This window comes from Scyliorhinus torazame, chromosome 20 (genome assembly GCF_047496885.1).
Source record: "Scyliorhinus torazame isolate Kashiwa2021f chromosome 20, sScyTor2.1, whole genome shotgun sequence".
Lineage (NCBI taxonomy): Eukaryota > Metazoa > Chordata > Chondrichthyes > Carcharhiniformes > Scyliorhinidae > Scyliorhinus > Scyliorhinus torazame.
This window is the reverse complement of record NC_092726.1, coordinates 8901127-8926093: the sequence shown is the minus strand read 5'-3', so window position 1 is coordinate 8926093 and position 24967 is coordinate 8901127. Positions and strand designations below refer to the sequence as shown.

General features: G+C 51.8%; 1 protein-coding gene across 1 annotated transcript in view; it reads right to left on the bottom strand.

Moving 5' to 3' along the window:
* LOC140396853 (anthrax toxin receptor 1-like) overlaps positions 1–24967 on the bottom strand; it is a 142347-nt gene that overhangs the window by 34185 nt on the left and 83195 nt on the right. The window contains exon 15 of the mRNA XM_072485631.1: positions 4332–4430. Coding sequence (XP_072341732.1) covers positions 4332–4430 — 99 coding nt within the window. The remainder of the gene's footprint in view (positions 1–4331; positions 4431–24967) is intronic.

Below are 24967 nucleotides of genomic sequence, written 5' to 3'. Positions count from 1 at the left end.
TTCCGGCAGGTTGAGAAGTGAAAAAGCAAGATCTTGGCAGAGGGAAAAGATCTTGGAGTGAGGAGCGGTGTTGGCACAGGAAGAGGGGCTCGGGACAAGAATCATGGAATCCCAACAGAGCAGAAGGAGGCCGTTCAGCCCATCGAGTCTGCACCATCCCGTACCTAGCCCCTATCCCCATATTCCTACCTAAACTCTTTGGACATGAAGGGGCAATTTGGCACAACCAATCCACCTGACCTGCACATCTTTGGACTGCGGGAGGAAACCGGAGCACCCGGAGGAAACCCACGCATGAAACGGGGAGAACGTGGAGACTCCGCACAGACAGTCGCCCGAGGTCGGAATCGAACCCGGATCCCTGGCGCTGTAAGGCAGCAGTGCTAACTACTGCGCCACCATGCCGCCCGATGTCAGCAGACATCTCACAATTGTAGTTGAATGGGCCTCCAGCCTCGGCCCATTGGAAACGCAGTGAGTGAGAACCACCGCGTGAATACTGTGGTCTCAGATGACTCAGCCGTCCCTTTTAAACTCTTTCCCTGAAGTCCTCCCCTTCTGCTGTCTCTCCACCGCCTCGTATTAACGAAAATGAAAAATGAAAATCGCTTATTGTCACAAGTAGGCTTAAAATTAAGTTACTGTGAAAAGCCCCGAGTCGCCACATTCCGGCGCCTGTTCGGGGAGGCTGGTACGGGCTATTACAGAAGCATTATCACTTAAGCGGCTGCATTCTTGGCCTGGTGGTGGATGATTTAGAGTGCTGTAACTGGCAACTTATTAAAGAGAAATTGATATGTAATGGGAAGATTAAGCAAGTGACAGTGAAATTCAACAGTGTTGGAAAAATAACTCAGCTCAGATTGCTGAAAATCTGAGCTTGAGCTCAGTGCGTCCCTCCATTTCCAGTTGTTGACAGGGATGTGGCTTCATGGATCTCTGGTTATTGGGGAGGGTCGGGGTGGGTTCGTTTGCCGAGGAAGAGAGGGGTCTTGGAGACACGGGGGTGGCTTTAAACACAATTGGGGTTTAGCGATGTACCCGAGAGCACTCGGTTTGACAAGAATATCTCTTTGAGGTGATTTGGGATGAATTCTGCGAAACTTGCTTCCTTGAGGAAATAATCTCGTTTTCAGCTTTCGAAGCTGGGGCTTTGGGTAATCGAGTGGAAGCCGGAGCCTAGACGTGTCCTAGGTAACGTGTACCAAAGCTACTCTGATGCAGTTAAAAAAGTGAGTTATAGGGCAGCACGGTGGCTCAGCGGGTTAGCCCTGCAGCCTCACGGTGCCAAGGTCCCAGGTTCGATCCCGGCTCTGGGTCACTGTCCGTGTGGAGTTTGCACATTCTCCCCGTGTCTGCGTGAGTTTCGCCCCCACAACCCAACGATGTGCAGGGTAGGTGGATTGGCCACGCTACATTGCCCCTTAATTGGAAAAAATGAATTGGGTACTCAACATTTATTTTAAAAAGTGAGTTATGTGCTCTCGAGCTGAAAGACAGAAAGAGCTCAGCCTGGGCTTTCCCCAACTGGGAAAAGATGAGGGCATTATTATGAGGTATATATTAGAACGGGTGGGGGGGGCTAGAAATGGGAGTCTGTACCTGTGTTCCCGGGGGTTTGGGCACGAACCTACGGCTCCAGATTCCTCTTGGGACCCCGTGACAGAAAGGTAGTCGCAACAGCACCAAAGTAAAGGGTCGAGAGAACCACAGTTCCACAAATACAATAGAGAACAAACAGACAACGGGGCAGCCCAATCCGCAACTTCATAAAACACACCAATCACACGTAGACGAGTGAGAATTGACGTGTTCAACCTGGCAATGTATGAGCTATGGACTTTAATACAAAACGCGGCGTTGGATCCGAGGGTGACCTAATATGCCGCCGGCAACCAATGCCGAGCCGCCCCCACTGTCTGCAGGGGCTTAGTGGAAATCCGACCCCCCCTCCCCCCCGCAGATTGCAGTAGACGTTTTTATTTCTATTCTGTAAATCATAGAGCATTTGCAATGTGCTGTCTTTCTTGGAATGCTGAAATGACCGTAACTGTGCTCTGCTTTTATTATTTTTGACTTGAATGATAGTCCATAACCACGCCATGAATTATGTTGACTGGTTCTATTTGTCTCTTTGTCACAATTTGGCACGTGATGAATTTTCAACAAACCAATCACCTATTTATCGATCAGCGGATATTGACTTTTTCATACAGACAGAGGACTGGATGCCTATCACTGGAGAAAGAACATCTCATCTTCCGGTTAGGCACGCTACAGCCTTCCGGTCTCAACATCGAATTCAACAACTTCAGATGATCAGCTCGACCCCACCTAGACCCATTTGTTTTCATCCCATTTCATTTTAACTGTCTTTTACCATTTCTTTCTTTCTTAATATATATTTAACCCCCCCCCCCCCCAATCGTATCCACCTTTCCTTAACCTTTCTCCTCTTTGCTTCCCCCTTCCCCTCCCCCTTCCCCTCCCCTCACATCTACAGTTCACCCTCTGATGTTAGTTTCTCTGCTGTTTGGCCTTTCACATCTTTTGTCCTCTCTGGGGACTGCCATTAGCACTCTTTCCCCTTGGTTTCTGGGGCCATTAGCACTCTTTCCCTGGGTTTCTGTGGCTATGACTCATCTTTCATTCTCACTCCACAGTATAAATATTTCCCACTTTCTCTGTCTGTTAGAACAAAGAACAAAGAAAAGTACAGCACAGGAACAGGCCCTTCGGCCCTCCAAGCCTGCGCCGACCATGCTGCCCGTCTAAACTAAAATCTTCTTCCAGGGTCCGTATCCCTCTATTCCCATCCTATTCATGTATTTGTCAAGATGCCCCTTAAATGTCACTATCGTCCCTGCTTCCACCACCTCCTCCGGCAGCGAGTTCCAGGCACCCACTACCCTCTGTGTAAAAAACTTGCCTCGTACATCTCCTCTAAACCTTGCCCCTCGCACCTTAAACCTATGCCCCCTAGTAATTGACCCCTCTACCCTGGGGAAAAGCCTCTGACTATCCACTCTGTCTATGCCCCTCATAATTTTATAGACCTCTATCAGGTCGCCCCTCAACCTCCGTCGTTCCAGTGAGAACAAACCGAGTTTATTCAACCGCTCCTCATAGCTAATGCCCTCCATACCAGGCAACATTCTGGTAAATCTCTTCTGCACCCTCTCTAAAGCCTCCACATCCTTCTGGTAGTGTGGCGACCAGAATTGAACACTATACTCCAAGTGTGGCCGAACTAAGCTTCTATACAGCTGCAACATGACTTGCCAATTCTTATACTCAATGCCCTGGCCAATGAAGGCAAGCATGCCGTATGCCTTCTTGACTACCTTCTCCACTTTGTTGCCCCTTTCAGTGACCTGTGGACCTGTACACCTAGATCTCTCTGACTTTCAATACTCTTGAGGGTTCTATCATTCACTGTATATTCCCTACCTGCATCAGACCTTCCAAAATGCATTACCTCACATTTGTCCGGATTAAACTCCATCTGCCATCTCTCCGCCCAAGTCTCCAAACAATCTAAACCCTGCTGTATCCTCTGACAGTCCTCATCGCTATCCGCAATTCCACCAACCTTTGTGTCGTCTGCAAACTTACTAATCAGACCAGTTACATTTTCCTACAAATCATTTATATATACTACAAAGAGCAAAGGTCCCAGCACTGATCCCTGTGGAACACCACTGGTCACAGCCCTCCAATTAGAAAAGCATCCTTCCATTGCTACTATCTGCCTTCTATGACCTAGCCAGTTCTGTATCCACCTTGCCAGCTCACCCCTGATCCCGTATGACTTCACCTTTTGTACCACATGGGGCTGTTCAGCACAGAGCTAAAGAACTGGCTCTTAAAGCAGACCAAGGCAGGCCAGCAGCACGGTTCTATTCCCGTACCAGCCTCCCCGAACAGGCGCCGGAATGTGGTGACTAGGGGCTTTTCACAGTAACTTCATTTGAAGCCTACTTGTGACAATCAGTGATTTTCATTTAAGTTCAGTCTGCCATGAGGGACCTTGTCAAAGGCCTTTCTGAAGTCCATATAGACAACATCCACTGCTCTACATGCATCAATCATCTTTGTGACCTCCTCGAAAAACTCTTATCAGCTTTGACAAAGAGTCACCGGACTCGAAACGTTAGCTCTTTTCTCTCCCTACAGATGCTGCCAGACCTGCTGAGATTTTCCAGCATTTTCTCTTTGGTTTCAGATTCCAGCCCTCCGCAATAATTTGCTTTTATTCCTATCAACACTGTGCTTTCTGCCACTCACTCTCCCAGGGATGGACAATGAGGGGCATTGGTCGCTCTCTTTACCTCCATTCTTTTGATTCCTCCCACGCCCCGCCCCCCGTAATATGAAGCGTCGACAGTTGGCCACTTTTTCTTCGGCATTCCTTCCGAGTCCGAATCGTCCTGCCAGAGAGAGAGAGAGAGGATGATTAGCAGGCAGCAGGAACATGTGGAGCCAAGCTGGCCTGGCGTTGCCAGATTTGTCAAAATCATTGCTGGCAATTGGACAAGAGGAAATGCCTGGGCTCTTAAAAGTTCCCCAAAGCAGACCGACCCTTGAAACCGGGGTTGGGGGGGCGGGGGGGATCGTTGACCCAGCCACTCGACTTGGAACCAACTGCTGAAGGGCACTTTCAAACGCATGGGAGCGAAATAGAGAGGGAGGGGAGGGGAACAAATTACCCGAGCTTATTGAATTTGTGCACAACATATTCTGTGCACGACCTGCGCGACCTTAATTTTTTGGGGGAGCGTGTATAAAAACAGGAAGAAGCCTGATATCATGGCTGTTGGGATGAGCCAGAGGAGATTTATAACACTTGCTCGATTTTGCAATCACCCTCTCTGTTTACAACCAAAAGCATTAAAACCATTTCGAAACAAAAATTGTTCCATCAAGTTTATTTTCTTTGACTTTCAACAGTATCCTCAAGCAGGCTGTCTTTATCCCGCCTGTGTCATGACTCTCTCTGCCTGCTGCCCTTGAAGATTAAGCTTGATCCTGCAGGAGCATTGTGACAAATACAAGGAATTTTGTCCTTCGCCCGCTCTGCATATTAACTGTGCAGGTCCTGGAGACACAGGATTTGATTCTCCCCCCTCTCTCCGAGCACTGCCGGTACAACCACACCTTCTCCCCTGGCAACTCGGTCAGCACCCAATCTGGGTTCAGAGGCGCTCTGAGTTTTGAAGCAGTAATTTTTATTTTTGCACTGCCCTAGATTTAATCAGTGGGTGGGGGGGGGGGTAACCGGATGTGCACGAGTCAACATTTTCCATACAGCTTGCACCTGGAGACATCAAAGGGGCACCAAAGGCCTTTTCCGCCAGCTGGCGGGGCGGAAATTAGTCCGACGCGGGCCTAGCCCCTTAAGGTTGGGGCTCGGCCCCCCAAGATGCGGAGCATTCCGCACCTTTGGGGCGGCGCGATGCCCGACTGATTTGTGCCATTTTGGGCGCCAGTCGGCGGACATCGCGCCGATACCGGAGAATTTCACCCCATTTTTTTCTCCGGATCTTGAACTTCTTTCGCGAAAGGATGAGTGGGCATGGTTAACGCTGTCATCTGGGCAGGGCGGGGGAGCATTATCGCGGCTGCACCGTCTCCTCCGGGATTGGGGTGCCATCGTTAAAGGGCCCCCAAACAGCACTGAGACTAAACGCCCCCCCCCCCCCGCCCCCCCCCCCCCATGGTGCCCCAGCCTCCGCCACAGACATATAACAGATTCCCCGCAACCCCCACCACTGCTCCTGTCCCCTGAGAATCAGCACCGGAATTTCCCCCACCACCTCACCACTGCAGAAATATCGCCAGCAATTCCCCCCGCCCCCCCCACTCCCCTCCCCGCCTCCAGTTCCTGCTCTTCAACCCCCACCATGGAGCTCCTGCTAGGGCCTGCCCTGGCACAGCTTCGCCCTGCCAGATTGTCACTGTGCCCGCCTGTTTAGGGGCTGGTTTAGCACAGGGCTAAATCGCTGGCTTTGAAAGCAGACCAAGGCAGGCCAGCAGCACGGCTCGATTCCCGTACCGGCCTCCCCGAACAGGCGCCGGAATGTGGCGACGAGGGGCTTTTCGCAGGAACTTAATTTGAAGCCTACTTGTGACAATAAGCGATTTTCATTTCATTTCACCTGCGACAGGGCTCAGTGCCAGGGCTGTCAGAGCTACCCTCTCACCGCCGGGGCCTATACCTAACTCTGCGCCCCTGGAGGGCCCCTGATTCTAATTCGGCCAAACCTCGCCGACGGTATGAATACTTAGTGAGGGGTGATCAGGTGGGGCAGGGAGGGGGAGCGTCAATCATGTTGCAATGCCTCAGAATCTATTCAAATAAGGTTTACTCCCTGATGTCGCCAGCGAGGAAAATCGGGAAGTGTGATTCTCTCCGGATTTTCCGCCTGAGGAGCTGATCCCGCGCGCGGCTCGCGATTATTTTCAAGTGAATAAGTTTTCATTAACCAGGTTACAATCTCAGCCAGGTCCCGTCGCCTCTTTTTTCCTCACACTACCCATCTCAGCATTGTGGGGGGGGGGGATATAGATATCGGTCTGTGACACCGACACAACTGGAGCAGGAGCAGAGGGTGCAGCGAGACCTCCCCGTCTTCACTCTGCCTCTGCCAGCAACCCTCCGCTGCCACCTTCTGCTTTGCTTGTGACGTCATCACAGGCTCATAGGTGCGCAGAGAGCCACCGTTTCCTCCTGGCCCAACCTTTCACCCTTGGGAGATGGACGAGACCAGGACCACATCTGAGCATTGGCTGAAGGGGGCAAAGCTTCTCATCGTTCCACAGAACCTGCGGCTGTTCAACAGCGGAACGCCGAACCCTCCAATTAAAAGGAGAATCAAAATGACATTGTCCCAACTGAAGGCAATTGTCAATTGGCATTTTCCTTTTTAAGTCAAGGATGCGAGAGTCATCATTGAAGTCCGTCTCTAATTGCCCTGGAGAAGGTGGTGGTGAGCCACCATTTTCAATGGCTGCGGTCCATGTGGCGTAGGTACACCCACAGTGCTGTTAGGGAGGGAGTTCCAGGACTTTGACCCAGACTTGGAGGGGACCTTGGTGTCCCCACCATGGTCGAGTGTGCAGCACCCAGGGGCCGGCTGGATTCTGGTAACCAGAGCCGCAGGGCAGCTGACAATGCCCCATTCTCTCTGGCTGCCGGGATTGGGTCTCTTGCGATGTTGAGCAGAGAACGAGGTGGCAGAAATGGGAGAGCTGTCGCACTACGCGCCCAAACTTCCACCCTCGAGGGGTGGCCTCTTGCAACACCCGTGTGGCATTTCAATATGTGAAACTCTCAAACGAAAAGGTCAGTGACGGCTGCCGGCACCTGGTCATCAGGAATGACAGAGCGTGCCATCAGACCAAGAGTGAGGAGGTCCCAGGTTCGATCCCGGCCCCGGGTCACTGCCTGTGTGGAGTTTGCACATTCTGCCCGAGAGTCCCGAAGATGTGCAGGGTCGGTGGCTTTGCCACGCTAAATTGTCCCTTAATTGGAAAAATATAATTGGGTACTCTAAATTTAAAAAAAATAGACTGACCAAGAGTAACATTTTTTCTATCGCTTGCACACATTGACCTGCTTCTTAGCATTGCGACACTGCGAAAATGTAGCACCCTTATTTCAGTCCGAAAGAGCAAAAATATGAGTCATTCATAGATTATCCTAGAAATTACAGTGTAGAAGGAGGCCATTCGGCTCATCAAGTCGGCACCGGCTCTTGGAAAGAGCACCCTACCCAAGGTCAACACCTCCACCCTATCCTCATAACCCAGTAACTCCACCCAACACTAAGGGCAATTTTGGACTCTAAGGGCAATTTATCGTGGCCAATCCACCTAACCTGCACATCTTTGGACTGTGGGAGGAAACCGGAGCACCCGGAGGAAACCCACGCACACACGGGGAGGACGTGCAGACTCCGCACAGACAGCGACCCAAGCCGGAATCGAACCTGGGACCCTGGAGCTATGAAGCAATTGTGCTATCCACAATGCTACCGTGCTGCCCCCTGCTAAACATCTTTCTCTTCTCCCACTAATACCTTGTACAGCTGGTTTGACAGTCTCGAAAGTTTCCAAGTCGAGGTTTGAAAAGTTCAAGTTCTTCTCTTCGGAGTAGAGGAGGCGCGTATAAAGTTACGCCAGGTCGAGATTGACTTTGGGTCGGAAAGCTCGCGGGGAGAGCACGAAGGAGGTTCGGACCCAATTCCTGGAGAAATGGTTTTTTCACCCAGACGATGGGAAAGGGGCAGAACTCGCTGCCTGAAAGGTTGGTGCAGGCAGACACCCAAGTCACATTTGAAGAAGGGCTGGGATGTGCACCTGCAGTGCTGTCACGTACAAGGCCACAAGCTGGGGAGTGAAGTTGAGTTAGGTTTGTTCGTCGGTAAGTGCAGCAGGGTGGTGCAGTGGGTCAGCACTGCTGCCTCACGGTGCCGAGGACCCAGCTTCGACCCCGGCTCTGGGTCACTGTCCGTGTGGAGTTTGCACGATTGGCCACGCTAAATTACCCCTGCATTGGAAAACATGAATTGGGCACTCAAAATATTTTAAAGAAAAAAAAGGTTTGTTCTTCAGTGCAGAGAGATGGTGGGCCAACTCTGTGCTGTAAATTTCTCTGATTTTCTTTCTGTGAGGTACCCAATGAATGTGCCCATGAGTGTGGGCAGACAGCCTGACTTCTGGTGTGTGACTGACTCCGTATTGTGGTATTTTCGACAGAATCACCCGAGGCTGGAATCCAACCCGGGTCCCTGGCACCGTGAGGCAGCGGTGCTAACCATCGTGCCACCGTGCTGCCCAGGAGCGGTCCTTGGATATTTTTTGAGCTAGGTGGTGTCATAATATACACCAGTGTATCATGGTGCAGACACACACACTGATGGACACACAGCAAGACCAATCAACACACACAACACCGCAGCCAATCACCAGTGAGAGCACACGCACTATAAAGACAGGGGACATCAGAGTTCCCGCTCATTCGAGCTGCAGCTTCCTAGTAGGACAGAGCTCACAGCCTGCGACACAGACATTCACCATGTGCTGAGTGCATCGACTGGTTAGGACAAGGCAAAGGTCTTTAGTTAAAGCTGGTATTGTATTTACCCACAGTTCAAGTATGTTTAAATAGTTAACCTTTTAATAAAATAGTGTTGCACTACTTCAAGTGTTGGTGACCTGTATGTGATCCAGAACACCCAACACATCAGGTGGATTCCTGACTAACAAAGGAGTCAAAGGTTATCGGGGCGGTGGGGCGAGGGGGAAATGCGGAGTTGAGGCACAATCAAATCAGCCGTGATCTCTCTAAACGGTGGGACAGGCTCGAGGGGCCTGAATGGCCTCCTCTCGCTCCTTGTTCGTATGCTCGTATCCTCCACCTCATCTTCGCTTCGTTGCCCTCTCCCTTTTTGTGCGCTGCTGGGAAACTGTCGAGTGACAGATTGTGCCGTGATCTTGGTCTGCCCGATGCTGTGAATTGTAACTGCTAATAAAACATTCATAAACTGTGCTGATCTTTAATCAAGGTGGAGAAACACCTGGATTATAGCGGGCTGGCTCCCTGCCTGTGGAATAGAACCACCTGAATGTGACATCTCGACTCTCGAAACTTAATACCAAAGTATTCGCTTGGACCTTTTCAGCGTGTATTTACAGGTAAAAACCAGACCAAGTTCCCTTTCGCGTGTATTGTTCGTTTCCCTCATGTTCTTTTTATTAATAAATTTAGAGTACCCAATTCATTTTATCCAATTCAGGGGCAATTTAGCGTGGCCAATCCACCTCCCCTGCACATCTTTGGGTTGTGGGGGAGAGACGCACGCAGACACGGGGAGAATGTGCAAACTCCACACGGACAGTGACCCAGAGCCGGGATCGAACCTGGGACCTCGGTGCCGTGAGGCAGCAGGGCTAACCCACTGCGCCACCCTGCTGCCCTTCCCTCATGTTCTTGGCTGCTTTATTTTTTTAAAAAAATTTTCCTCTCAGTGGGTCATGGACTCATGTGCATTTGTATAGCGCCTTTGGGTAGATAGAAACTAAACTAATGACTCTCTCACAGGAAAATGAAATTAGCATAATCTCTGTCTTAAACAGTCGACCTCTTGTTCTTAGACCGTGTCCCCTTGTTGCAGTGCCTTTTCCAAGTGGACACAGAGTCTCAGCATCCATCCTGCCAAGTCCCTTCAGAATCTTACATGTCAGTCACCTCTCTTCTAAACTCCAACGGGTGGAGGCCCAAATGCTTCTGTTCAACCCTCCCTCATGCGGTAACTGCCTCATCCCAGCAAAGGGTTGAGTGAACTTTGTCTGAACTGCTTCCAAGCCAGTCGTTGTCTTCTTCCAAATAAGACCAGAACGGTTCACATGAGATTTGGTCGCACTGGGCAGCTGCAGTAAAACCACCCTACTTTAACAATCCATTCTCCTTGCAGTAAGTGCCATGTTCCCGCTGCCTTCTCAATCACTGGTACCCCGCATTCTCATGTTTTGGGCTTCACGTACCAGGACACCCAGGTCCCTCTGTACCTCGAGAGTACAGGATGGGTGACTGCAGAATCCCCCAGCGGATATCCCATGGGGAACTGTTCCCAGGTCCAACAACGTCGGTACAAAAGACACGAGGACTCCCTAAAAAAAGGCAGCCTTCCCGAAGCTCTGCACTGCAGGCCACCTCTCCTGGGGAAACCATGCCGCCTACAAGCCCGTGTCCCCGGGCTGGCCTGGTCGTTGACCACACCAGCCTTTCCTGGGTTGTGTACAGAATGGTTAGTTCCTCTAACTATGCCCCCAACAATGTATCTGAGCTCCATGTCAGAGCATAAGCCCCCACTGTGTCAGTGTAACATTTTCCATTGTTCATGTAGCCATCCTATAGCTCTCTGAAATCTTTATTCATCACTGCCAAATTGGGAGTCGTTTTATACTTGGGTCTGTGTCCAAATCCATTTCAAGGCACAATGTCGAGAGACTGAGAGTAGCTCCGTTCAATCAATTTGGGCTGGATTTCATGTGAAAAGGCTGGTGCTTCCCGAACTGCACAAAGCAATACTTGATGCTACACACACGTGTACATGTGGAGAATCTTGTATCTTGGAGTCTCTCTCTCTTGCCGCTGCTACACATTGTCATTACCGCGTGGCTTTGCAACATGGACCAGAGAGGAGGCTCCTGGTGGAAAGGGCCAAGTTTCATGTGGCATGCTGTCTGTTCCATGGTGAACAGAAAGACCTGCCCCTATTCATCAGCTCAGGATGTCCCGAAGCACTCAAATTACTTTTGGAGTGGAGTCACTGTTGTGATGTTAGAAACACGGCAGCCAATTTGCACACAAGAAGGTCTCGCACATGTTGACTGAGCCATTCTGCCCCCTTCACTCCTGACATGATTGAGCCTGCCTCCAATTACCATGGCCATCGGCAGCTCCGCAGCATCTCGTCCAAGTGCCGATTCCAAATATGTCCGGGCTATTTCTCTTCTAACCATGGCACAATTTTTGTTTTATTTTAAACCGACCAAACAACAACCGCTTTGTGGATCGACTAAAAAGTGATAAAAATCTGGAATGAACTAAGTAAGAACAAACCGTGCGTCTGGGCAGTAACTTTCACATCTGCCACATTCTCAAGCCAATGCACGAGCCTCAACTTGTGCTGTCTCCATTTGATATCAGGTCCGTTAAGTTAACGCCGCATCCTATTCTGTGAACAGGACAAAGCTGGAACATTTAACAGCAAGGCACCAACGGGCACACAACCGTTTCGGGAAAGTCCAAGAGGAGCCCATTCAACAACAACAGCAAAAAAACACCTTTGACACAAAAGGCGGCACGGTAGCACAGTGGTTAGCACAGTTGCTTCACAGCCCCAGGGTCCCAGGTTCGATTCCCGGCTTGGGTCACTGTCTGTGCGGAATCTGCACCTTCTCCCCATGTTTGCGTGGGTTCCCTCTGGGCGCTCCGGTTTCCTCCCACAAGTCCCGAAAGACGTTCTTGTGAGGTGAATTGGACATTCTGAATTCTCCCTCAGTGCACCCGAACAGCCGCCAGAATGTGGCGACTCGGGGATTTTCACGGTAACATCATTGCAGTGTTAATGTAAGCAGGCTTGTGACAATAAAGATTATTATTATTAGGCGCTCGTGATTAGTGCTTCTGGGAAGCGAAGCGTTTGGATTTGAGGAGAGTACTGAGTCGGGAACGGGTCCAGATTTCTGAAGCTCTGTTTCTAAAATTCCTTCTTTCCTTATTCAAATGTCTAACCTCTTGCGAAAACCCTCATAGCATGACACACATGTGTTCATTTCTTAAGTTAAATATTTGTGTAGGCAAAAGGCAAAACTGGAGGGTTCCTTAATGGCTTGAGCAGATCGTTTTAATGGGGCCACACTTCCTTTGTGAAACGCAGCTCCTACAATAATTCCCATGTGTACTTTTATTTCGGGACTGTAAAAATGACTGCATTTTTGTGGCTATTTTCATATGTTATCTGAGGCGACCGACTTGCTCTTTAATTTGTAAAGTTAGAGCGAAAAAGGTCTTGGCACCCAGCAAACGGTAATTAATGCTCAGCACTTAAAACACTGCCGGTTGAGATACTGTTTTGAGAAGTGTCTGCTCAATCCGTTCGAGTCACACAAGAGCTGACATTTGCCCTAATCTTTTCACCCTTTCCTCCCCTCACACTGTCTGCCTTCCTATAAAAAATTGATCATTTCAATTAAGTGTTGTAAATAATTAATGCTGGCTGCCGTCCCAAACTTGTTCGGAGTGAATTATATTTTCAGCTTTGCAAATATTGAACAAAGTCACAAACCAAGCAATATCGTAGCATATGGGTTTCCCACAAGGTTTAATCACTTCCATCAGATGGCGTCTCCATTGCAAGTACCATCTTTGTCGTTAGTTGGCCGTATCTTTCAGATACTGTAGTCCTCGGAACTTCCCTCCTCCACTTACTGTCCAATTTTACATCTCATTTGCTCCACTTTTGATTCCTTAAAGAGGTGTGAGCCTTGGCTAAGTGCTGGCATCTCCCACCTCGAGATCAGCAGGTTTAGGATTCAAATCCCATTCCAGAGACATTTGGACGCGATTTTTCAGTCACCCCCCCCCCCGCCCCGCCAGTGGGGCAGCGATATCTGGTGGAGTGACCAAAAGTCAACCGATTCCCGGCCGCTCTTCAAATTTTCCTGTTGCGCCCACAGCGATGCCCGCCTCTGGCGGGGCTGGGAGATTGCACCCAGTAGTTTGGGTCGACTCTTGGGTGCAGTACGGAGAACGTGCCGACCTGTTGGAGGTGCCGTTTTCCCGAGGAGGTGTGAAAACCGCGTTAGAGATGCCGCGACGGGCGAATTGTTTGCCGTATTCGCTTTTTTTTTTAAACGGCTGCCGCCTCCGGGCAAACCCTTCCACAGAGTCCCTCGAGGTGAACTTTATTTTCTCTAGCCTGAGAAACCCTGCCAGGTCACTCACCCCACCCCTGGTTTCACGCACACCCCGAGTCCCTCCATTCTAACAATATCCGTCTCCGGGCAACCAGGGAGACAAAGGCCAAGACATCGGCCTCTCTCTCGCCCCCTGACACACCAAAGATCGCCACCTCTGGAAGCGGGACCACCTTTACCTTCAGGACCCCCCGGACATAACGTCGGCTGACCCCTGCCAGAATCCCCCAAGCTTTGGACACGCCCAAGACACGTGGGCATGATTGATGGGCACCCCCGTACACCACCTACACCTAACCTCAAAGAACATCCGTGCCAACGTCATGTGCGCCCTGTGGACCACCTTAAGCTGAATAAGACTATGATGTGGAGATGCCGGCGTTGGACTGGGGTGAGCACAGTAAGAAGTCTTACAACACCAGGTTAAAGTCCAACAGATTTATTTCAAATCACTAGCTTTCGGAGCACTGCTCCTTCCTCAGGTGAATGGAGAGGTATGTTCCAGAAACATATATATAGCCAAAGTCAAAGATGCAAGACGATACTTTGAATGCGAGCATTTGCAGGTAATTAAGTCTTTACAGAGCAAGAGAGAGGGGTAATCCCAGATTAAAGAGGTGTGAATCGTCTCAAGCCAGGACAGTTGGTCAGATTTTGCAAGCCCTTGGAGAACGCTTACCCGGAGATCAGAGTCTGAATGCCCTCGACTGCTGAAGTGTTCCCCGACTGGAAGGGAACATTCCTGCCTGGTGATTGTAGCACAATGTCCATTCATCCATTGTTGCCAGGCAGGAATGTTCCCTTCCAGTCGGGGAACACTTCAGCAGTCGAGGGCATTCAGCCTCTGATCTCCGGGTAAGCGTTCTCCAAGGCGGCCTTCAGGACGCGCGACAACGCAGAATCGCCGAGCAGAAACTTATAGCCAAGTTCCGCACACATGAGTACAGCCCCAACCGGGACCTGGGATTCATGTCGCGTTACATTCACCCTGCAGTGTTCGCTGCAGGTGAGGCTTTTCTCACCCTTTACAACTGGTCTGTACCTGAGTTGACTCAATGTTCCTGTTGTGTGTGTGTGTATACGAGCGGTGTGCGAGAGAGACTCACAAGAAGCCATGTTACATTGTACTTGCAGTACAGAGACTAGCCATCCAGCCTAATGGTCTGCAATGCCCTTAATGTCCCCGATACACCTCCTTCCTCCTCATTTACTTCATCCCACCGGATCCACATAGCTTGAATTCCTCCCTCGCTCAAGGGCTTATCTCGATTTGCCTTAAATGCATCTAAGTTATTTGACTCAATGCCAACTCATTGTAGTGGGTTCCACAGCAGCAGAGTGGTTAGCACAGTTGCTTCACAGCTCCAGGGTCCCAGGTTCGATTCCCGCCTTGGGTCACTGTCTGTGCGGAGTCTGCACGTTCTCCCCCTGTCTGTGTGGGTTTCCTCCGGGAGCTCCGGTTTCCTCCCACAGTCCAAAGATGTGCAGGTTAGGTGGATTGGCCGTGCTAAATTGCCCTTAGTGTCCAAAAAGGTGGGGTGGGTTATGGGTATAGGGTGGAGGTGTGGGCTTGGGTAGCGTGCTCTTTGCAAGGGCCAGTGCAGACTCGATGGGCCGAAGCCTGTGATTCTTACTCTTCTTTGCAAAAGGGAAGTTTCTCCAAGTGGTTTCCACCCAGCACTCAACAGTTGTACAGAGCTCCTCTGCATCTCAATTCTATCCGGCCAGATGTAAGCCCCTGCCATTTCCTTGCTCTTTCTTTTGTGTGGGCTCGTTAACCTTGTATAGCTGCTCTGCGTGATTTGTGTGTGTGTGCCCCAAATCCCTGTGCTCCTTTCCACCATACAGAGTTTGGACACTTATAATAATCACAAGTAGGCTGCCATTAACACTGCACCCGGAGGAAACCCACGCAGACAGGGGGAGAACGTGCAGACTCCGCACGGACAGTGACCCAAGCCGGGAATCGAACCTGGGACCCTGGAGCTGTGAAGCGACAGCGCTAGCCACTGTGCTACCGTACTGCCCACGAGGGGGGTCTCCTTTGCCCAGAGTGATGAGAAACACCCTGCTCCCCCTGACAAAATATATTGGCCCACATTCATCCGCGTGAAAGCTCAATTGCTAACCGCATGTCCGTTCTGCAAGGTCCTGGATGACTTTGTTGCTGCAGCCCAGGGGAAGCGGTGCAGCTGTCGGGGGAGTTTGGCCTGGGAAAAATGTGCTGGATACAAGAAAAATGGAAGATGAGGAATTTCCCCAGCATTTGTCTGAAAATTTAAATTGTTCCAAGATGTTTGGGAACCGGTTTCATGATGGATCCTATTGAGAGGTGGATCACCGCAGCTAATCGCCTGTGCTGAAGCTGAGCCACATTGTTAACTAGTAGCACAGTCTGTTCTGTGTTCCTGGTCTGGATGGCGACAGCCTGATTGTTTGTTTAGAACCACCCTGTGTGTCAGGAGGGACAAGTGGGTGGCCCTCTGGCATCCCGTTAAAGCTGTTATTCTGACCTTTTGATCTGTGAGTGCACTGCTGCACTGCAAAGGGATCTGCCGTCCTTCCCCCCCTCACCGCCCCCCCCCCCCCCACCCTGAAATGGCCCAGCCAGACACTCAGGTCAAAGGCAGTTAGGGATGGGCAACACATGGTGCCTCGTCCCAGCGACGCCCACATCCCGTGAGAGCTTTAGAAACAAAATCCTCCGGATTCAGTGGGAGGATCGTCAAGCGAACTCGACCGTCTCCCAGAAGCCCGCTGCACAAGCAGCCGGGCAAAGCTCGTGCAAAGACAACCCTGAAGGGCCCTGTTTCCGATCGGTGGCGAAGCGTCTCCCCCACCGCGTCCCGTTTCCTCAACATCCCCAATGGGCAGTGATTCCAGGAAATGTCGCAGAGGCAAGTCCTGAGTCAAGGTCACCCTGGAATCGAAGGGCAGCCGGCGGCGAAAGCTGCTGTTCTCCATTCGCATGCCAAAGTGACCAGCCCGGCATCGGTACAGAGCTTCCCCAGTGTGCGGACTTCACAATCTGAACCCAGAGGGGGAGAAGGAAGTGTTTCTCTTCAATGGTCCAATGTGTCAATACTGCCGTTACGCTGAATCAACGTCTCCCTTGTGAATTCTTTGTACTCCCCCCTTGATCGTTTCCTCCACATACGTAGGCAAGGCCAGCGTCCAGGAAACTGTGTGTTTCACATGCGCTGAGATAACCAAATAAGTGGGATACACTGAGGCTTCACTGCAGACAGTGGTGTGAGGCTCCAGGAAATAGTGCTGCTGTGTTGATGGTCAACAGCCAATAAATAGCTCTGAGCTTCCTCATAGCCTGGCTGTGCAGCTGGAGTCAGTGTCCCTATAGAGGGAGCGCAGTGAAGGTTCACCAGGCTGGTGGGACTGTCAGACTAGGAGAGATTAAATTGGTTCAGGTTATATTCATTGGGGCAGCACGGTGGCGCAGTGGGTTAGCTCTGCTGCCTCACGGCGCCGAGGTCCCAGGTTCGATCCCGGCCCCGGGTCACTGTCCGTGTGGAGTTTGCACATTCTCCCCGTGTCTGCGTGGGTTTCGCCCCCACAACCCAAAGAGGTGCAGGGCAGGTGGATTGGGCACGCTGAATTGCCCCTTCATTGGAAAAAATGAATTGGGTACTCTAAATTTATCACAAAAAAAAGATTATATTGATTGGAGTTTCGAAGAGTGAGAGGGAATCTCATGGAAATTTATGGGTTGGGATTCTCCGATCCCGCGCTCGGTTGGAGAATCGCTGGGGTGGGGGGGTGGGGGGGGCACGGGAATTGCGCCATGCCGCTCTGACGAAAGTCCGCCGATTCTCTGGTGTCCGCGGTGCCGCCACCGCACCGGTTGGGGGCCGGTGAAAGCGACGATTCTCCGCACCTCGACGGGCCGGGTTCGGCTGCGTCCCGCCGGCGTGGGTTACGTATGGTCCCACCCGCCGGGCACTCGGAGTTCTAGGAAGGGGTGAATACCTGGGCCTGGAGGCCCACTGATGCCGCAGTGGCGCTTTTGACACCAGTGTCAGAACTTGGCCGCGGGATCGGAGAATCCCAGCCAGGGAACCCTAACAGGATTAGACAGGGTAGATTCAGAAAGAATGCTCCTGGTGGTGGGGGAGTCCACAACTAGGGGGTCGTAGTTTGAGGATAAGGGGGTAAACCTTTTAGAATTGAGGTGAGGAGAAATTTCTTCACCCAGAGAGGGGTGAATCTGTGGAATTCACTCCCGCAGAAAGTAGTTGAGGCCAAAAGATTGTGTGATTTCAAGAGGAGTTAGACGTAGCTCTTGAGGCAAAAGAGGTCAAGGGATGATGGGATTAAACTTGATGATCAGCCATGATGATAATGAATGGAGGAGCAGGTCCTGCCCCTATTTTCTACGTATGTTTCTTTGTGTGCTGGTGAACGCTTGGTGAAATATTGCTGCCTCTGCAGCGTACACTCTGATCGAGAAACCTTTTTCCACACAGTGAGCGGTTAAAGAACAAAGAAAATTACAGCACAGGAACAGGCCCTTCGGCCCTCCCATCCTGCGCCGATCCAGATCCTTTATCTAAACCTGTCGCCTATTTTCCAAGGATCTACTTCCCTCTGTTCCCCGCCCGTTCATATATCTGTCTAGATGCATCTTGAATGATGCTTTCGTGCCCGCCTCTGCCACCTCCGCTGGCAAAGCGTTCCAGGCACCCACCACCCTCTGCGTAAAAAACTTTCCACGCACATCTCCCTTAAACTTTCCCCCTCTCACCTTGAAATCGTGACCCCCTGTAATTGACACCCCCACTCTTGGAAAAAGCTTGTTGCTATCCACCCTGTACATACCTCTCATAATTTTGTAGACCTCAATCAGGTCCCCCCTCAACCTCCGCCTTTCCAACGAAAACAATCCTAATCTACTCAACCTTTCTTCATAGCTAGCACCCTCCATACCAGGCAACATCCTGGTGAACCTCCTCTGCACCCTCGCTAAAGCATCCGCATCCTTCTGGTAATGTGGCGACCAGAACTGCACGCAGTATTCCAAATGTGGCCTAACCAAAGTGCTATACAACTGTAACATGACCTGCCGACTCTTGTACTCAATACCCCATCCGATGAAGGCAAGCATGCTGTATGCCTTCTTGACCACTCTATCGACCTGCGTTGCCACCTTCAGGGTACAATGGATCTGAGCTCCCAGATCTCTGTGTACATCAATTTTCCCCAGGACTCTTCCATTGACCGTATAGTCCGCTCTTGAATTACATCTTCCAAAATGCATCACCTCGCATTTGCCTGGATTGAACTCCATCTGCCATTTCTCTGTCCAACTCTCCAATCTATCTACATTTTGTTGTATTCTCTGACAGTCCTCCTCGCTATCTGCAACTCCACCAATCTTCGTATCATCTGCAAACTTGCTAATCAGACCACCTATACCTTCGTCCAGATCATTTATGTATATCACAAACAACAGTGGTCCGAGCACGGATCCCTGTGGAACACCGCTAGTCACCTTTCTCCATTTTGAGACACTCCCTTCCACTACTACTCTCTGTCTCCTGTTGCCCAGCCAGTTCTTTATCCATCTAGCTAGTACACCCTGGACCCCATACGACTTCACTTTTTCCATCAACCTGCCATGGGAAATTGGGTGCTTGAGAGCGTGGTGGAGGCAGGTCCACTCTTGGCTTCCAAGGGGCAATTGGGTTATTTTCAGGAAAGGGAGAATGTGCAGGGTTACGGGGAAAAGCCAGGAGAGCGAGGCTGGGGTGAATTGCTCGTTCGGAGAGCTGCCGCAGACCCGATGGGCGGGATGGCGCCATTACGTGCTGTAACATTCTGTGATCCTTAAATTGTGTGCACGTGGGCCTGCCTGGCGAGGCCGCAGTTTAATGTCCGCTCCTCGTTGCTCTTGGGAAGGTGGTGATTCACAGCAGAAACACGGGCTGCACGGCAGCACAGTGGTTGGCACTGTTACTTCACAGCTCCAGGGTCCCAGGTTCGATTCCCAGCCCCGGGTCACTGTCCGTGTGGAGTTTGCACATTCTCCCCGTGTCTGCATGGGTTTCGCCCCCACAACCCAAAGATGTGCAGGGTAAGTGGACTGGCCACGCTAAATTGCCCCTTCATTGGAGAAAAAGAATTGGGTACTCTAAATTTAAACAAAAAAAGAGATGAGGAGGAATTTCTTCAGCCAGAGGGGGGTGAATCTGTGGAACTCTTTGCCGCAGAAGGCTGTGGAGGCCAAGTCACTGAGTGTCTTTAAGACAGAGACAGCGAGGTTCTTGATGAATAAGGGGATCAGGGGTTATGGAGAGAAGGCAGGAGACAATGCTGTAGTGGACCTGCGCCACCTTCACTAAGAAATACTATTCCTCCAGCACATGGCGGACAGAATTTCCATCTCAATGTCTTCCGACGCTCAGAATGCATTTCAAGTCAGGCTCGCTCAATTTTGAATGTGTGTGACAATCTGGAGGGAAGTCAAAACGGAACCTGATTTTTCCTGATAGCTGTGCACCGCACCTCCGGGGGCTAGACACGCGCTGGAGTGGTTGGCGCTGTGCCAACCGGCGCCGAAGGGCCTCCGCCGGCCGGCGTGAGTTGGCGCCTGAGCAGGAGCGCCAGCGTGTTCTGGCGCATGCGCAGGGGGGTTCTTCTCATGGCCGGCGCGGGCGGAAAGGGTGCCCCCACGGCACAGGCCAAGCCCGCAGATCAGTGGGCCTCGATCGCGGGCCAGGCCACCCTGGGGCAAAGCAAACATGGGCAGCACGGGAGCACAGTGGGTAGCACTGTTGCTTCACAGCGCCAGGGTCCCAGGTTCGATTCCCGGCTTGGGTCACCGTCTTTGCGGAGTCTGCACCTTCTCCCCGTGTCTGCGTGGGTTTCCTCCGGGTGCTCCGGTTTCCTCCCGCAAGTCCCGAAAGACGTGCTTGTTAGGTGAATTGGACATTCTGAATTCTCCCTCCGTGTACCCGAACAGGCGCCGGAGTGTGGGGACTAGGGGATTTTCACAGTAACTTCATCGCAGTGTTACTGTAAGCCTGCTTGTGACAATAAAGATTGAAAAAAAAAGAGTCTGGTACACAAAGGGTTAATGTTGGACTGAGTCGAGGACGGCCCCCACACGGGGATATAGGAAGGCACATTACCCAGAGGGTCAGTGTGGTGTTGGACAGAGACTTGATAAGATCCAGGATGGAGATGTCTTGCGACGTGGCTCTGAAGCAAGAATTATTCTTGAGGTTGTTTGTCCCCCGGTGTGTATCGCTGAAGGAGAGGGTGAAACTGGGGATGACATAATATCATTGAAACCCTACAGTGCAGGAGGCCATTCAGCCCATCGAGTCTGCACCGACCCTCTGAAAGAGCACACCACCTCAGCCCACTCCCCTGCCCTATCCCCGTAACCCCACCTAACCTGCACACCTTTGGACTGGGACTGCAAACGTGCAAACTCCACACAGACGGTCACCCAAGGCCGGAATAACGAACCCGGGTCCCTAGCGCTGTGAGGCGGCAGTGCTAACCACTGCGCCACCGTGCCGTCCCAATATGCACGATTAAAAAGAGGAAATTGTGGATTTAGTTGATGAACTGATCTGAACTTCCCACCTGTCAGCTCGCCCCTACAAAGGGGAAAGCCGCCTGTGGTCATCTGGGACTGTGGCGACTTTACTGTTCCGTGTCCCCTCTTGGGGGTGAGTCCAGAGCCAGGGGGCACTGTTTTAACATTCGGGATCACCCTTTCCGGGCAGTGACGATGAGAATTGTTTTGCTCTCCCGGAGCGTTGTGCACCTTTGGGACTGTCTTCCTGAGAAGGCGGTGGAGGTGGCGTGCTTGAGCACCTGTCAGGCGGAGGTAGATCGTTCCTGTTGGGCAAGGGAGGTAGTTGGGAATGTGGAACTCGTGACGCAAACAGATGAGGCAAGGTGGGATTGAATGGGCCGGCAGGGTCGAGGGGCCAAGCGGCCTACTCCTGCTTCTACTTTCTCTGTTTGTATTGTTTCTGGACCATAGGCACACTCTGGGTTACCCAGTCCAACAACGTAACCACTGTGCTCCCATCACACAGAATCAGACAGAGGCGATTCCATTTGTAACACTCCATTCCCAGAGCTGTGCTCTTCCTTTGTAACCTTCAGTGAAGTTGTTTTTCTCCAAATATGTATCGGCCTCATTCATTCTGCCACGTCATTGTTGAGCTTTGCTTTGACAGTGAATTATTTCCCCGCCCCCCCCCCCCCCCCCCCCACCTCCCCCTTTCCAGTCTCCCCACCCAACACCACCCCCACACTTTGCTTCAGGATTGTCGCACTCTACAATCAAAACAGGAAGTACTGGCTGGAGCTTCATACCAAACTTTGTTTGCTGAGCGCTTTCCAAAAAAGATGGGATCGAGTGTAATCGAAGCAAGATGCAGCAGGACCGGTGCCCAAGGCCGACGGGCCCAATCCTATTGAGGCCAGCCTTTGTGCCTGGTGGGCCTGTTGCGTTTCGAAACCATAGCTCTGTCTGCAAAAGAATGGATTTCCAATCTCACGACACCTCGAGCGCAAAGGAAAAACCCCCTCCCGCCCGCCCCACGTGAGTTGGATCTGTGGACGTTCCCCGAGAATCAGAATTGGGACTCGGCGGGGTGGGGGCTGGGAACTTGCAGCCAAGTCGCTCGTGGGGGACTTTCTGCAGCAGCTGGGGAGCAGAGGAGATCTCCGGGCGAGATTTGTGCTGCTGTTGTTGCTGCCGAGAGGTTTCTGCCTCACAGCAAAGCCTTTCTCCAGATTACACGCATCATTAAACTCTCAAGGAGGAATCTCTCTGCCCACAGCGGTGGAGGAATGTGGAATGAGCGACCACGAGGAGCACTTGGAGGAAATAGCACAAACGCACTTGAAAGGGAAGTCGGACACGCTCGCGAGGGGGAGGCTGGGGGAGAAGTGCTTGCTCAGCATGTAAAATATTGGGATGGGACATGCTTCCCTTGAAACAGAAGGCTCAGGGCTTTAATGATGGAAGGTTTTGATGGGGTGGATACAGAGGGAACGGGCGGCAGGGCAGCACAGCGTTTAGCCGAAGGAGGGGACTATATCGCGGGCCGCGTCCGGGAACGGCATCCGCCATGAAGCACGGCGCGGCGGCTGCAGGCAATTCTCCAGGCCATATCGGCAGCTCGAGCCAGGTGCGCTACGCTGCCTCCCTGCTAGCCCCCCAGGCGAATCGGTGGCCGATTTGCACCAGTTTTCCTGGTGTAAAACACCACCCTTTTCACGCCAGAATGGGGACATAGTCTCCAAATCGGAGAATGCAGCCCCACATCTACTGGCCCCCTTCCCTTTATCAACTCTACTGGTTACATCCTCGAAGAATTCCAGTAGATTTGTCAAGCATGATTTCCCCCTTTTGTAAATCCATGCGGACTCTGTCTGATCCTGCCACTGTTTTCTCAGTGCTCTGCTATTAAATCTTTGAGAATGGATTCTAGAATTTATCCCACTACCGACGACAGGCTGACTGGTCTATAATTCCCTGTTTTCTCTCCACCTCCCTTTTTAAATATTGGAGTTACATTAGCTACTCTCCAATCTGTAGGATGGTTCCTGAGTCTATGGAATCCTGGAAGATGACCACCAAAGCAGCCACTATTTCTAGAGTCACTTCCTGAAGTACTCCGTGATGTGGATGATCAGGCCCTGGGGATTTATCCACCTTCAAACCCATCAATTTCCCCAACACCATTTCTCTACTAATATTGATCTCTTTCAGCTCCTCCCCCTCACTAAATTCTGCGTTCCCCAACATTTCTGGTGTCTTATTTGAGTCCTCATAATATGAAGACAGAACCAAAGTATGCACTCAGTTGCTCAGCCATTTCTTTGTCCCCCATTTGTCTTCGCCAATCTTCAGTCGGTTTTTATGTTCTCTGCCAGCTTATGCTCGTACTCTATTTTCCCCACCTATTTTTTTGTAAATTTGGAGTACCCAATTCATTTTTTCCAAGAAAGGAGCAATTTAGCGTGGCCAATCCACCTACCCTGCACATCTTTGTGTTGTGGGGGTGAAACCCACGCAGACACGGGGAGAATGTTCAAACTCCACACGGACAGTGACCCAGAGCCGGGATTGAACCTGGGACCTCGGCGGAGTGAGACAGCAGTGCTAACCACTTATTTTCCCTTCTTAACCAATCCCTGGATCCTCCTTTGCTGAATTCTAAACTGCTCTCGGTCCTTAGACCTGTTGTTTTTCTCGGCCAATTTGAATGCTTCTTCCTTGGATCGAATACTATCTCTAATTTCCCCTGTGAGCCATGGATTGGCCACCTTCCCCGTTTTACTTTTGTGCCAGACAGGAATAAACGATTGTTGATGAAAACTTTGATCACATTACGGTGTATCGGCCACCGTCTTGTCATGAGCTTTGAGCTGGCTGTCAACATGTTGCATGTTGGGTAAATAATAATTGGGGATAGACTGTGCTGAAACAGCGAAGAAGAAATGATTTCTTGCTGAACTCGGCCCCTCCACCCCACTCCGCCATTCAGTGAGATCGTGCCTGATCCACTGATCCCTATAGTGCCGAAGGAGGCCATTCAGCCCATCGGGTCACGCTGACCCTCCGAGAGAGAACTCGACCTAGGCCCATTCCCCCGCCATACCCCTGTGACTTTGGACACTAGGGGGCAATGTAGCTTGACCTATCAACCTAACCTGCACACCATTGGACCATGGGAGGAAACCCACACGGACACGGGGAGAACGTGCAGACTCCGCACAGACAGTGACCTGAGGCCGGAATGAACCCAGGCCCCTGGCCCCGCGAGGCAGCAGCGTTGACCACTGGGCCGCCCATCCGATCATAATCTCAACGCCACACCCCTGTCTCCCCCGATAACCTTTCACCCCCTCGCTGATCAAAAATCTATCTGACTCCGCCTTAAGAATATTCGAAGATCCTGGGCGGGGGGGCGGAAAATCGCCGGGGGGGGGCGGTGTGAATCCCGCCCCTGCCGGTTTCTCTGGCGTCGAGGATTTGGCGGGGGCGGGAATCGCGCCGCGCTGGTTGGCGGTCGCTGGCAGCGGCGCCCCTCCCGGCAATTCTCCGGCCCGCGATGGGCCGAGTGCCCGCCTGTTTTTTTTGCCAGTCCCGCCGGTGTAAATTAGAGCAGGTCCTTACCGGCGGTACCTGGCGGCGCGGGCGGCCTCCGGGGTCCTCGGGGGGCGCGGGGGGATCTGGCCCCCCGATCCGCGGGCGGGCCTGTGCCGTGGGGGCACTCTATTCCTCCGCGCCGGCTGCTATTCCTCCGCGATGGCTGGCGCGGAGATGAACCCCTGCGCATGCGCTGGGATGACGCCCGCACACGTTGGCGCTCCCGTGCATGCGCCAACTCGCGCCGGCCGGCGGAGGCCCTTGGGCGCCGGTTGGCGTGGCGCCAAGCCCCCTCCCCGCCGGCCGGCGCGGCGCGAGCCACTCCGGGGCCGGCCTAGC